The sequence below is a fragment of the Grammomys surdaster genome, unplaced genomic scaffold (assembly GCF_004785775.1).
Source record: "Grammomys surdaster isolate TR1022 unplaced genomic scaffold, NIH_TR_1.0 255, whole genome shotgun sequence".
Classification (NCBI taxonomy): domain Eukaryota; kingdom Metazoa; phylum Chordata; class Mammalia; order Rodentia; family Muridae; genus Grammomys; species Grammomys surdaster.
Window position 1 is genome coordinate 4,135,465 of NW_021604696.1, and position 15,541 is coordinate 4,151,005.

The 15,541-nt window shown below is 40.8% G+C and overlaps 1 protein-coding gene across 1 annotated transcript in view; it reads right to left on the minus strand.

Annotated features, from left to right (window-relative positions):
- The window catches only part of Bend6 (BEN domain containing 6), a 67,734-nt gene that overhangs the window by 10,523 nt on the left and 41,670 nt on the right, over window positions 1-15,541 (minus strand). The window contains exons 4-6 of the mRNA XM_028775476.1: window positions 3,171-3,391; window positions 2,503-2,695; window positions 1,182-1,318 (exon numbers count right to left, since the gene is read on the minus strand). Of these exons, the coding sequence (XP_028631309.1) occupies window positions 1,191-1,318; window positions 2,503-2,695; window positions 3,171-3,391 (542 nt within the window). The 3' untranslated portion in view covers window positions 1,182-1,190. The remainder of the gene's footprint in view (window positions 1-1,181; window positions 1,319-2,502; window positions 2,696-3,170; window positions 3,392-15,541) is intronic.

A 15,541-nucleotide genomic window follows, 5' to 3' on the forward strand; every position in this document is an offset into this window, starting at 1 on the left:
TATATATATATGCTGGGAGCCAGGTATAGCCACACAGAGAATGGGAGGGTTGTTGGGCTCTGAGTGCCTAGAAATTATAGGCTTCTGATCCTCTGTTGACAAGAATGCATATGTATATATATATATACATGTACATGTGTACGTGTACATGTACAGGATTCATTAGTCCCACAATGGCTGTCCACCAACAGAAAGTCCAGGAATCCAATATTTGTTCCATCCATGAGAGTGACTGTCTCAGCTGGTCTTTAGTCAACATCAGAATCTCAAAGAAGTAGGTTCCAATGTTAGTGAAGAAATGAGTTTGCCATCGGGAGTGAGCTTCTTCCATGTCCTTTATGTAGGCAGCCACCAGAACATGTGGTCCAGATTAAAGGTAGGTCTTCCCACCTTAAACGACTCAATAAGGAAACAGTTCCTTGCGGGTGTAGCCAGCTGCTTGGGCTTTAGTTAACTCCAGATTTGACAACCAAGAACAACCATCACAGTCACTGGGGTATGAGGCAAGGCAGGGCTAAAGTCTGCCTTTGAGCTTCTGTAAGTTAAATGACCCAGTAGAGAAAATTACAGAGGTGTTCCAGAGGATGGTTCAACAAGCTTGTTTGTACAAGGAATTTACTTCCTGGGCCTTTGAGGGCACACTGAATATAAATTATGGAAGAGAGAAGCCCTGCAAAGCTGAAATGGCCAAAATTTCACTTCACATTGGCAATGCCCAACCCTTGAAACACAAAACGTTATTAAATTATAACAACTGATTTTACGATATACAAGTACCCATCCCAGTATCCGAGAGGTTCAGTCAGGGAAAGAAACACCTTCCTGACTGAAAAAATTTACATGTGCCTCAAAGACACATGCATTAAATGCCTTGTCTCCTGCTTGGTGCTTTTGGGGAGACTTAGGAACACTGGGGGTATGGGCCTAATGGGGTTCTTCTGGTTATTGAGGTACACCTTTGAAGGAGACTGGGGTATCTTGATCTCTCTTATTTTCTTCTGTCGGGAAGGTGTCTCTCTAATTGAACCTCTTGGATACTGGTAGATATCAAAATCTTCCTAAACTTACACATCTCCGAGGATACTAATCTCCCCTAGGCGAGCATCTGGAAAGTGCCAGTTGGCAGATACAGCAGAATAGAGTTTGTCATACGGAAGAGGGTGAAGGCTTGAGAGACATACCGTTAGGATCTACTTAGCATCCTGAGAGTTGGGAGCTTTGCTCACGCTCGGCTTCTTCGTGCAGTTGTTTAGCTTCTGTCCTATCATCCGTCTAATTGAGATGTCATCCACACTGGGAAACACCTGCTTCGTCACTCCTGTAAGAGATCACAGTGGCACACACAAGAGCACGCTGTGAGGAGTTTGCATCCTGTGAACTGAGGCAAAAACACAGCTTTGTCTCCGTTTTACAAAAGGAGCCCAAATTGGCAGATGAATATGGTCAGGTTTCCAAAGCACAGCTGAAGCTCACAAAAGGGTGATACCATATATAAATCATGGGATACTATATACAAATTGTGGAATACTATATACAAATCATGGAATACTATATACAAATCATGGGATACTATATATAAATCATAGGATACTATATATAAATCATGGAATACTATATATAAATCATGGGATACTATATACAAATCATGGGATACTATATATAAATCATGGGATACTATATACAAATCATGGAATATTATGTATAAATCATGGGATGCTATATACAAATCATGTATGTTTGTTCCCTGTGGCATCAAGAAGCTTGAACTTTTCTACTAGTTATGAATTCCATGCTCTTTTTTTGCTCCAAGCTTCCACAAATTGATATTTATTCATTTCTAATATTAGTCAAAACAAATCAATCACTTATTAAGAAACAGTACGTAAAGAGCTTGATCAAAGAGTTTCTAATTTTTTTTGGATATTTGCACAAAACAAAAGAAAATTTGGGACCGGTAAATCATCATTTGTAAGGAGGTTCACTAATTTTAAACCTACATGGGTTAAAACGATCTCTTTCTAGAAACAAACAAAACACATGGGCAATAACTAAGAAGGAGAAAGTGATACAAATTGTTACTGAAAATTTAAAACAGTGAAATTGTTATTTTTTGAAGCTTTGAATTTTATTAGTCCAAACTTCTCCATTTTAGACACTTTACTTTTTGTTCAGTAGCCGGTTATTTTTTTTTTCCTTTCTGAGACCGGGTCATATGCAACCTAGGCTGGTTGCTGACTCTGCTGTGGAACCTTAGAATGACCTTGAGCTCGGGACCCTCCCTCACCCATCTCTCAATGTTGAGATTACACGTATGAACCACCACGCCCAGATTTCAGTTTTCTTATAGTTTCATATTTAACAACAATATTAGAAGATTCTAATTTTTTTCATAAAAAATAAATCTGAAAATTAAAAAAAAGACTGAAAAAAAATAATAACCCAACTGTGAACAGTAACATCATTTCAGGTTCGTGGGAAAATACAATGCAATCAAATGATCACCTATGATTTCTTGAACTTCATTCTGATTCATAGCTGGTTTTACAACCTTGTCCCTTGAAGTAGAGGATTTTGCCCCAGTCAGACTGTGTGTGGCCATGTATTCATTTGTGTAAAGTACTTGCATTAAATCATTAATAAATTTCTGAGGCTTGCTCTTATTACAACGGGCAATCTGCCATCTCTCAATCGTGAACTACAAAATAAGAAATGATAGCTGAAATTAGAAAAACAGAGGATACCTGGAGAAATAAAAATGCTATTTAAGACATACCGCAAAACAGCAATACTTTCTAAGATGGTATTTACTCTTTAAGGTGGTATTTACTCTTTAAGGTGGTATTTACTCTTTAAGGTGGTATTTACTCTTTAAGGTGGTATTTACTCTTTAAGGTATTTTGTATGTTTAGTACATATTTTACATCTCAGTTAGAGGAAATCTGCATTTATTCCCCCTGATTTATTTGTTAGTTTTCTAAACTTAATGTCTGTTTCACAAATATTAACTTTCATCATTAAAATAAGATGATTCTTCATGATAGAATTCTAATGGTAGCAACATAACTCTGTCTAGACTTTATCTGGTGGCAGCACCCCACTGCCTCACCCCCTTTTTTAGTTTTTGTGTCCGGCCATTTCCAGAGAACCAGAGGGAAGATATTCCAACCCACCTGCTTCTCACCAGGATGTTGCTCTTCCTCAGCCTTCACAGAACTTGGGGAGCTGGAAGTAGAGTTGGAATTACTGCACAGAGAGGCAAACGAATCCGGGGAGGAATTGTTTGTTGCTCTCCAGAGGGTAGACGCTGGTGTGGACACGGCTCCTCCACTCTTAAGGAGGGTCTCTGCCATTCCAACCAGTTCTTCAAACTGGGTGACTGCCTGCGGTAACACTGGAATGGCAACAGAAAAGTAGCATTTTAGTAGCATGGCATTTGTGTGTGTTCATGTGTGTATGCATGCGTGTGTGTGTGTGTGTGTGTGTGTGTGTACACATGCATGTGCTGCAAAGTCATCTAGAACTCTACTTCTTGTAATAATCTGCTTGATAATGAGTTTGGAAACATTGGTTATATTTGAATGTCTAGGCACTACGTTGAGTTAAAAACAATGGTTCAAAAGTTGGCTCCTCTCTAACTGCTGGGACTATGCTTTGAGGACACGGACGCTCTTGTTATCAGTCGCCTCTGAGGAACCCACCTTGGGCCAATGTAAGTGCCATGATACAATTAACCATGGATTAAGATAAGGTTTGTGATTGTTTAGCCAAGAAGCCAAATTTCAGCAAACTAATAATTCCATACTGCTGCAACTCAAACCTACGTTGTCACACATTAAAGACAAGTTTTGGAGATCAAGCTGAATGACTCTGTTTCTTTGTTATTGGAAAGTCACATATTCAAAGTTTCATGGGGCCCTGTAGACTAGTCTTTTTGCTATAGCTTGTTTGTTTTCTAAGGAAAAATAGCTTGTCATTGGGCCTGGAAGAGACCTTGGACTCTGCCTAATTTAATTCCACTCTCAGTAGTTGAGGGTGCTGTTTGTTACAGTGGGAAGCCTCTGAGTTCTCTTTTTGAGACTATCTTTATCACATATATTGTTGAACTATAATTTTTACAATAACTGGTGATGTGTCAAATCAGGACATGCGTGCTGTGTTAGCAGGAAAATTTAACAAGAAGAAAATCTCCTTGCTTGCTCTTTTAGGAAATACATTAAGCACTCCCCCCACCATGTACTGATCCTTAATTTATCAGAAATTCTGTACTGAACAAGAGCAAGGTAAACCCTTGGATTTTCCTAAAGCAACAGGGTGTGTGCTAAAGGTGGTGAATCCTTGAGAACGCACCTAGGGGTCTATGCTATGAAGTCTGTAGGAGTTGAGCCTTCCATACCTAATAGTCTGAAGTAAGGTTGGATACAGACATAAATCATAAAAGCCCCACTAATGACACAGTGTTCAAACACATGGGCAATCAATAAACCCATCATCCTTACGAAAGGAAGCTTCAGGAAGTCTTTGGGCACCAGAGCTCTGGTGAGCCTCCTAAGGGTCAATATTTTATGTACAGTCGCAATGTTAGTGGGACAAAGTGTCCATCATAACAGCTTTCTATTTGGTAGCCTAGACTCTGCCTTCTTTGTATTCTACTTTGTATTTCTCCCTTCCATCCTCTGCCCACCCAAATGCAACTGCTACTCTACCGGGTTTCAATGAGTTCTGTGAGTTTTGTTTCTTCCTGGCAAATTATCAAAGGTAGGGTGGTATGGGGAAAATTCTCAGATTTGTAGTTAGTGTCAAGTTAGGGCAAGTTTGCCATTCTGGAGGCTAGCTTGTAGACCCAAAGAAATGAAAACACATGTCATGAAGACAAATGAGCTATGCTCTGGCTTTAATATGAAATATCACTGAAGGTTCATTTGTTGAGTGGCTGGATCTGGCTGGTTATGGAAACTTTAGGAGGTGGGCCTAGCTGGGGGAATGGGTCCCACAGCACATGCCTTGAGTATTATACCTGGTGCCCAGTTCCTAGCTCACTTTCTCTGCATCCTGTCTACTCTGACACCAGCCACTTCTCCACCTGGTGGACTCCCTCACTCTAGACCCCTAAACAGAACCAGACATCAACAAACTTAACCCTCTCAAACTAAAAGCCTAAGGAAACTCTCCTTTTTAAAGCTACTTATATTAGGTGTTTTGTCAGAGTAACAGCAAAAGCAATCAGTACAGGGATCTGACCTAGGCTCTAACAGGGAGGGTTGGACTCAGGGAGGGCAAGGTCCTTCTCTGAGGTGGTCAACACTGAGCTGCGAGCAGGGGGTGAAGCAGGAATTAACTAGCCACAGAGAAGGAGAGAGGTCATCTGAGGCAGAGGTACACAGGCTCTGCACTTGGGCACCCGAAGTGCCAAAGCTGGCATGCAGAGAAGAGGAAATCAGACATGAAGGGGGGCTTCAAGGCTCTTTACGAGTTTCTCTGATCACAAAGGTTGTACACGTGCATCAGCCTATGCTTTTCTTGTTTCGACTTTACTATCTCTGTTGGCGTTCATTGTGTCACAAAATTAGAACCATACTGACACACAGTGCTGTGTCCCAGCTCTCCTTCCGATGAAGGCCGGCGGCTGAATGTCTTGCCTGTTTGATTAGCTCTTCTTGGAACACATGGATTTTGAAGTCTAACTTACAGAATTAAAAGAAGAAATAAGGTAAGGAAAGGGGATGAGTTTGAGCCAGGAAGTTCTTCATGGCCTTGTAAGAAAATCCCTTGCTTTAGATGTAGACAAGTTTTGTTTGTCCCAGAACTCAACATGAGCAGCTTCCAAAGTATACCTTCCACTTTGCATTTTGAACGTGGTTTGTTCTGCATAATACTCTAAAATTCATTCACACCGTGTGTATAATCCATTACTAATTTTTGCTAGCTGGTATCCCACTACTCTGCAATTTATACACTGTGATGAATAATCAATTCGCCTATTAATAGATCGCTTACCATTGGAAGACACAAATTGTGATGATGTCTCTGATCATGTCCATACTGAAGCGTTTCAAGAGCATAGTAGGGTCACCAGGTACAAATGTTTTCAAGACCCAGGTCGTGATGCTAAATAACTCTGCAGAAAGACTTTCCTAGCTTACACCGTCATCCCTCAGATAAGCCCCTTTCCTTGAATCAACAATAAAAGGTGTTAACACTCATTAAGAATTTTACCTTTTTTGACAGGTCAAAATTATGAGGTTAAATATATGTGTGCTTGACTTTTGATTATTTGAATTTCTTTCATGAACTATGTGTCTGACCATGAGGTGCTAGTATTTTGTTGTTACTTTGCTTTGTTATGATACAGGGTCTTGTGCAACCCTGATGGGTGAGTAATAGCCTGATCAACCCCTGCCCCCATTTTTTTAGTTTGCTATGAACTTACAGGGCTTTTATAGAATGCTTATAAGAATGTCTAGTTCAGTAGCTCTCAACCCGTGGATTGGAACCTTTGGACTCTTTCACAGGTGTCCCCTAAGACCATAGGAAAACACAGTTATTTACATGGCAACTCATAACAGTAGCAACATTACAGTTATGAAGTTGCAACAAAAATAATTTTATGGTTGGGGGGGTGGTCAACCACATCATGAAAAACTGAATTTAAGGGTTGAAACATTGGGAATGTTGAGAACCATTGGTCTAGTGTGTAATGTATTAGCTATCATTACTAACTCCTTTAAATTATGAAGCATTTTAACATTTTCTTTGCTTTAATCCAAGGCTCTGTTTTGCATAAATGAAGGTTTGGTCCCCGGATGGTAGACCAACCATTGATCATTGACTGGGTCATGAAAGTTCTATCTTGTCAATGTACTGACCTACAGGTGGACTCCTAAGGCTTTTTTTAAAAAAATTACTTAACATTTTTTTATTCGTGTGTGTGTGTGTGTGTGTGTGTGTGTGTGTGTGTGCGCCTCTGCCACAAGTTTGTAGGTACAGGAGGAAGCCAGAAAAGGGGCTTAAGTCTCTGGAGCTAGAGGTCGTGAGATGGAAACAATAAAAGATTTTAACTGCAGAGTCATCATCTCTCTGGCCCTAGACTCGTAAGTTTATGGTGTTATAGAGCGGTAGTAGAAATGTCTAGGGATGGGGCCTAGATGAAGTAGGTCACTGTGGGCATGTTCTTGGGGTCTGTATCTTGTTTTGATTCCTTCCTTCTATTTCTCTGCCAGTGTAAGACAAGCAACTTTATTCTTCCATGCCTTCTGCCACGATGTTCTACCTCACTCTGGCCCAGAAACAACAGATCCAAATGACCTCTGAAACCACCAACCCATCAGACTTTTGCCCTCAGGTATTGCCATGGAGTCAACAGCAGCTAATGACATGGGCATATGCCTTCCTCTGAGTGTTTATCTGTTACGATTATCATGCTTTAAACATACTCAATGCAGAGTGAGGGGTGTGTCTACCATTGAAGCAGAAGTTGAGCCTAGCCTGGCCATACAGGAAGACGCATTTCTAAATAAACAGATATTGGAGTTAGTGCTCAGTGGTAGAGCCTTACATGAGAAGCTATGGGCTTGACCCTTGGTGCTGCCACTCAACACACATGATGAAAATGTGCACATATAGTTTTATAGTATTAGCATATTCTTGGTAAAATGTTCGCTTTTGTATGTATGCGTTGCTTTTAAAAATCAATTAAATAGTAAATCACACATTGTAAAAGTTTACAAAGAAACTTTCCTCCCAGGATATATATTCCCAACCTTTATGCATGAATAAAATTATATGCATTTTTTTCTCACATGTGAGGAATCATGTGTGTATACACGTTCACTGGGAGGTTGGCAGTTTATGTCTGGTCTCCCCTGGTCACATTTCATTTATATTTTGGTGTCTTTACTTTGAACCCAGAACTTGAAGACTCAGTCAGGCTAGCTAGCTAGCTTGCTCCCCAGTGTTGGTGTTCCAGGTTGGCTGCCACACCCATCTGAGATTCATGAGAGTGCTGGGGTTCCAGACTCTGACTCTCATATTCGGGTGGCAATCACTTCACACCTCTAAATAATTTTGCATTGAGCTATAAACTCACACTACTGCCACAGCCCCAAATAATTAACAGCAACTCTTTCATATTATATTTAGAAACTAGACAATGTTCAAATTTCCCTGATTATCCGTGTTTATGTTTTCAGTTGATCTGAGCCAGGCCTAAGAAGAATCACACACTAGACTGCTTCTTCCACCGCAACTAGTTTCCTTTCCATGATCTGGATTCGTCCTTGCAGATTATAGTTTGTTATCATAGCTTTCTCTCAGTCTGGAATTCGCTGGCTGCATCCTTCAGGATATGGAACACATTTTCTTTGCATTTTATTTGCTGTCGATCTGAAGGCTTGATCGGGTAGTTTCAGTTTGTTTAGGGGGGACTGCTGAACCAGGATGTGCTTCTTTACCACTCACTAGCTCAAGGTCATCTACAGATCCTTCTCATTGGCTCTTTGGTTCATTCCACAATGGCAGGACACATGCTTTTTTGATACACATTGTTGGCTTTCAAAGTAATGCATTTCCCGGGTGACCACTGCATCCTTCTTTTTCTGAATGCCATTGTGAACTCCTGGATGGAAGTCTTAGGAATAAGTTTCTGTCATGGTGACCATGCCTCTGTGACTCTCAACTGTCCCACCTTGGGTCTGTAGGAAGCACTTCCAGCTGACACCTTCATACCGTCTTTACTAGACTTGCTTCTTGCTCTGACATTCAAGCATGTTTTCTTTCTGATGCTCCTGTAAAGTCTTGTGAGTTTCCCTTGCTGACACCTAGAATGGGCCTTCTCCCCCCAGCCCCCCCGAGAAACTGGGGCTTTGAGTGGGAGACCACATCTGAGTATTAGGAACATTCTACCATTGGGCTTTTGTTTCCAGACCCATGGAGTGGATAATATTAGAAAATATACATCACATTTTGTTAGTTAATTTTAGGCAGAATCTTGATATGTAGCCCAGGTTCGCCCTGAATACAGCATTCTGTTGAGGACTTCCTCAAACTCACAACCTTCTTTAGCCTCTCCAGGTCCTAAGATTTTAAATGTGTAGCACTGCAACCAGATGAGATTACCTGATAAAAAAGGATTTATTTTTATTTTTTAAAATGTGTGTGTGTGTGTGTGTGTGTATGTGTGTGTCCCAGAAGAGAGTGTCAGATTCCCTGGAGCTGGGATTGCAGGCACTAAATTGGTTTGGTTTTCTTGCTAGCAGACATTATAGCTAACTCTGATTTCATACTATCTATATGCCTACTCCATTGTAAATACTTCATCTGCTTCCTGATTTTAACAAAATCTCAAACACTCGATTTCAGGGGGTGGGAATTTGAGGGTGGGGAGGTGGGAGTGGGGGGGGTAGGTAGGGATTACATCCACAGAGAAGAAGGGGGAGGGGTGAGGGGATAGGAGGTTCCTGGGTGGGTGGGGGATGGGGTAAGGGGACAACATATGAAATGTAAATAAAACATCCAATAAAAAAAGAGGAAAGCCAATAAATTAATTAATTAATTAATTAATTAATTAATTAAAAAAAAGACTTGGGAATCACACTGAGGTGAAAGCCTGCTAGCTCAGGGAGGCAGAGAAAGCACCCAGATGATCTTCCTCCTCAGCTAAAGACCCAAAAGGAAATTAAATAATAATTAAAAAAAAAAGCTCTCCTCTACACAATCTCAAAAGCCCTTCAAATTGAATGTCCCTCCCTTCTACTTCCTGTGTGTCTCTCTATCCATCCTCCTGACTTTCTCTTACTCTCTATGTTTTTTTCCTATGTTCACTCCCTGTCAACTGGTTGCTTCCTCCACCTCTTGTCCTATGGCTGACTTTATTTAATCCTGCTTACGATAAATAGAAAGGTCTTAGATTAAAGGTGTGTGCTAAGGCTGAGCCACACCACAACTAGAAACAGGGTTTTTTTGTTTTTTGTTTTCAGTAAATAACAGAATCTTGGGATTCACAGTATAATCAAATAGCCTACAACAGCGTCCCAGTTAACAATTTTTTTTTCTTCTTCCAGAAGAAACTCTCATTTCCAAAATAGCACAATGTTTAAAAAAACAAAAACCGCCGGGCGGTGGTGGCGCACGCCTTTAATCCCAGCACTTGGGAGGCAGAGGCAGGTGGATCTCTGAGTTCGAGAGTTCGAGGCCAGCCTGGTCTATAGAGTGAGTTCCAGGACAGCCAGGGCTACACAGAGAAACCCTGTCTCAGAAAAAAAAAAAAAACCTATATACCGTTCTTCAGCCAATAGAGCTTGAGCCAGTGTGGTACTGGCCCTCCCTCCAATATGTCCGCCTCAGCGCTGTGTCCTTCTGACCCTGGGATGTTTCTTCTCAGATTAGGCTGGCTCTCGACTGTCCATCACTTCTAACTGTGGGGTAACATGTCCCACCATCTACTATCTGTGCAGCCTTGTGCACGTTGCTTAACCACCCTGTGCCTCAGTTTCTTTCTCTCTGAGAGGGAAACTACTCATGTGGGCGGCTGGTGAGCACTCCGAACAGTCAGACAACATCGTGGAGTTACCACTCAGTTTAGCAGTGAAACGCTTCACACACACGTTCTTCTTTTTCAGAATATTCTTAAGTATTCTGACTCCCTTATTCCTTCAGATTAATTTAAGGATAGTTTGGTCGATTATTAAAAGCAAAAATAGGGCTGGGTATAACTCAGTTGGTACAGCGCTTGCCCTGGATGCATGATGTCCCAGGCTGGATCCTCAGCATCGTATAAACCCAGATGTGGTGCATGCCTGAGTCCCAGCATTTGCGAGGCTCAGAACCAAAAAACTACGATTGGCGTTTTAACGGAGAAACCAAGCTACTAGCCTCTTCAGGATGAACTGGCACCTTTTCTTCTTTGACTGTGACACGCCTCTCAGTTTATACAGCCTTGTATATTTCTCAGTTGTATGCTTTTCCTCGCATCCCACACATTTATGCTAGGGTAATTAGTCAATACCTAAAAGCTTGATAGGAATTGATAGGAATCAGTTCTATATATATATATATATTTTTTTTTTTTAATTTTCTGGTCTATAAGAAAATAACCAATTAAAAACCAGCAGTACTAAACATTGATATCTATTTCCTACCCTGGATTTATTAACATTTTACATATCTAATCTCTCCCTGTGAGTGTGTGTGTGTGTGTGTGTGTGTGTATACAAGTGTGGGCACAGGAGAACAACATCCAGGAATTAGCTCTCTTCTACCTTTTGGGGCTACAAAGATGGAACTCAGGGCTTCCAGGATGGCAGATGGCAGAACCCTTTACCCACTGAGCCATCTTGTTGGCTTCAATTTATTACTTTTTTTTTTTTTAAATAAAATAAGGTTTAACACCCAGCATTCTTCCTTTCTACAACCTCCCCCCATTACTCACAGAGACCCATTTACTTGCTAGGTATGGATTAGACTTTATAACCTTAAATAACTGCAATATACATATGTAACTATTTCTTGACTCTTTCAGATTAGAGAATTTCATCTATGTCATAAGGCCACATAGGCACCTTTAAATTCTTCCCCTGACACAGGAACACACAGAGTTCCTGTATACAAACACAGCCACACTTCTCTCCACCATCCTGCGTTTTCCAGCAGGACTGCTAGTTTAACCAATACCATGCCTACCATAGATCACAGTTTCCTGGAGACCATATTTTTCTTTTCTTTTTCTGGGATTACTGTCTCATTAGGGGGAAGCACATTCTACTTTTGGCTCTAAAGTAGAAAGTATGTAGCAAATATTTTGAGATTTTATGTAATATTGTTATGTTACCCTTCTACTGGGTCCACAGTTTTATGCAATATAGAATTGTTACCTCCCTTTAGATCATTGAAGGTTTTGCTCAGCCCCCTTGGGAGTTGCAGTGTCCCTGCTGAATCATCTGATGCCATTTTGATTCCTCTCCTTAGCCTGTGACATGCTTGTTCTGTTTGGTTGAAATTTCACAATACTCTGGGCAACTACTTTTAATTCATTATATTGGGATTGCAAGTGGTTTTTAATCTTACGAAATGTTTAATAATATGCCGACGCTTTGCCAATTTCACTAAAGTTAAAATCATTACTATTCATATCTGCCAATCAGTATTTATAACCAAAAGTACAATTTACTATGGGAAAGAGGTATTTATCTTTACTTGTGGTACAAGGCATTGATCCTGGCACTTACTTCATGAATGCTAAGCAAGCACTCTGTCACCAAGCTACATCCAGAGCTCAAGTATATAAGTGTATTTGCTCTGAGGCCATTTGTTCTGGAAATGTACACCCTTTAGTTCTAGGAAGACATTATGTCTTCTTTAAAACATGACTTCTGTCTTTTAGGGTTTCTTGTTTGGGTGTTAAGACTAATTCTGTATTTGCTTAATAATGTCTATTTCTCTTTTCTTTGTCTTCTTGCTCTACTATCCATAATACTTTCTTACCTTTCACTTCCAGATAGTCTATTGCGTTTCTAAATTCTGCTTCTTTGAATGAATATTCCTTTTTAGAAGGACTCTGTTCTTGTTTCACGAACACAGAATCTTTTCGTAGTGGAGCATTCCTTTAATACCTGCCTTGTTTTCGTTTCCTGTTTCCTATGCCAGAATATTTTTGTGTATTTTTTTTACATTTTATGCATTCTATTTTGTATGTGCACGCATATGTGTTTGTGTGCATGCATGTGCCTTAGACCACAGGAAGACTTTATAACAGTCAGTTCTCTCCTTCCACCATGTGGTTCTAGTCATCAAACTCAGGTCACAGGGCTTGGTGGGGAGTGAACTTATCCTCTGAGCCATCTCCTTAGCCTATGTTAGAACAGTTTCTCAAATAACCATACACTCTTTTGCTTAGATGTGCCCAATGTCCCTGAATCCATAGCTATGATTTGGCTTCTCTTGAAATAAAACCCTGGCCTCTGATGTGGTCCAGAAATGATGGTGTATTTAAGAATTTGTGGTCTGAATGAGTCTTTGTGTAGGATTTTCTTCTGGTTTCCATGCCACTAGCTTTTCCTGAGTATGATTCTTATAGCTTTCATCAATTTGTCAGCATGGTTTTGGCTTATCACATTTTAACCTGTCCACTGCTGTCCTTCGCTGCTCACCATGGGCTCAACCACAGAGTTGAGCGTTTCCACTTGTCCAGGTCAAGTCAGTCAACATTTGTCACCTGCCCGTCAGCTTCTGGGATTACATCGGCATCATCTATGTGTGATCTTTTCTAGAGTTTTCTTCATCTTTTTGCCTCTGTCTATTTTCAATTTACTTTTGGTAGCATTTCAACGTAGGAGGGAGATTAAAACATTGTTTAAGCTTTCTGAGATAGTTAAGTACTGAGCAAAAGTGTAATTTATGAGTCTTGGCTGGAATCTCCTTTGTTGGAAGACTTGAGCTTTAGGTGGACTCTGTTTTCTGGTTATGCAGTCACTGTACAGATTGAATACGATATACTTCCTTTTGCATTGCACTCACTTGCCACTTGTATTAGATGTAGGTATGCTTGAAGTGTTTTACAGACATACACACACACCACATAACACTCACAGTTGCTCTTCCACAATGGCACATACATCCCATCAACAAGCAGCTCTGATGCTAAGTCTAAAGAGCAGCTGGGAGACTCACTGACTCTATGATAGCATGTAGTTTTTTTTCTCAGGGAGTTAGTTAAATCTTTATCACTGTGAGAAGACATCTGACCTAAGCAGCTAAAAAAGAGGACAGATTTGTCTTGGCTCACTGTTTCAGAGGTCTCTACCCACATCTGGCTCTGTTGCTTTTAGGCCAAGGCAGAAATGTGGTGGCAGGCCGGTTTAGAGGGGGAAAAACCCTGCTTATCTCATGGCAGCCAGGCAGCAGAGGGAGCAACAGGGATCAGGACCCGTCTACACCCTCAAAGGCACAGCCTCAGTGTCCTATGCGCTTCACCCAGGCATTACCCATTAAAAGTCTGTCTCAGTTAAGGTTTCTATTGCTATAATAAAATATCAGTGAGAGAAAGTAACCAGAAAAGAGAAGGGCTTATTTTACATTATAGCTTATATGTCTATCATGAAGGGAAGCCAGGGCAGGAACTGGAGCAGAGGCTGTGGAGGAGTGCTGCTGACTGGCTTGCTCTCTGTGGCTTACTTATCCTGTTTTTAATACTATCCAGGACCACCTGACTAGGTGTAGCACCACCCACAATGGGCCAACCAATAAAGTGCTCCATAGGCTTGCCCACTGGCCTGGTGAGGTCATGTTCTCAATTGAGTTTTCTTCTTCCCAATTGATTCTAGCTTGTGTGGAGCAGACATAAAACTAGCCAGTACCTAGCCCATTCAGCGTGAATTCACCAGTGGAATAATATATTGAGGAAGTCAGTGTTCTCCTGATCCAATCACATTTCAGTAGCCATACCAGGTACAAATGAAGCTTTCAACCCACAAAGCTATTTGATGCCGCACTATATCCATACTCTAAGAGGACTGTGTATGAAAATTGAATCTTCTGGTGTCTTTCTAGTTCCCAAGCATAGCTTCACAAGGAGGTCAATTATGATCATGCTATTTAAAATTGTAAATATTCCCCTCCCTTGAGTCCCAATCTCTATCATTTAATTTTTTTCCATTGGCTTTAACACCATCTTCAATATTAAATAATTTATTATAGTATGTTTCTTTTCATTGTGTCCCTATTCTCTTTCCACACAGATAAATAAATATGCATACACAGGAACACTGGCTCCATGACAGCAGGGACCTTTGTTTTTCTGCAGACTGTTTTAGGATCTTAGAACAGTGCTAAGATACAACCTTGCAGGAAAGAACACTGCAGCCGTAGGCTTAGGCAGCTCCTGACTCTCCAGCTGCCCACTCAACAGACAATGTGGCTACTTTGTTTCTGCTGTTCTATTCTGGTAAGTATGTATCTGGTGGGGCAGGGAGAGATGAGCAAACAGTATTAAATATATAAGAAACAGAATGAATGCATAAACATCAAAGAGGAAAGTGAGCCAGAGAAGGGAGAAAAAAAATCTATGGGAAAAAAAGAAAGTGAAATTTATATGTAAGGAGTATAAGAAAAGGTGAGTTAGGAGTAAGTCCTCCAGTAGATGAAGGTTTAAGCCACAGAGGTACCGGGAAGAAGATTCTGAGCAGACGGATTGGAGAAAACAAAAATGATGAAGATTAGTTGATTTCTTACAGGGAAAGCTGGTGGACCAGTGGCTGGATCACACCAAAGAGGGCATAGAAAAAAGGCCAGAGGATGGAGGGGAGGGAAGTGTTCAGATCCCTCAAAAATAGAGGAAAGAATTCCATTTCTCCAGGAATGAGTAGGACTTCGCTCATGGGGGACAATGGCAATTAAGCAGAGGAGTGACATGAGACAATTTTTGATTACCAGAGCTTTGCTAAGGCTGCAGGGCATAAGAGCAAGAATGTAAGCAGGAACTTATTAGGAGGCAGTAATAAGAATCTGTGTGAGAGATAATGATGGCTCGGGAAAGAGGAGCAAAATGTGCTGA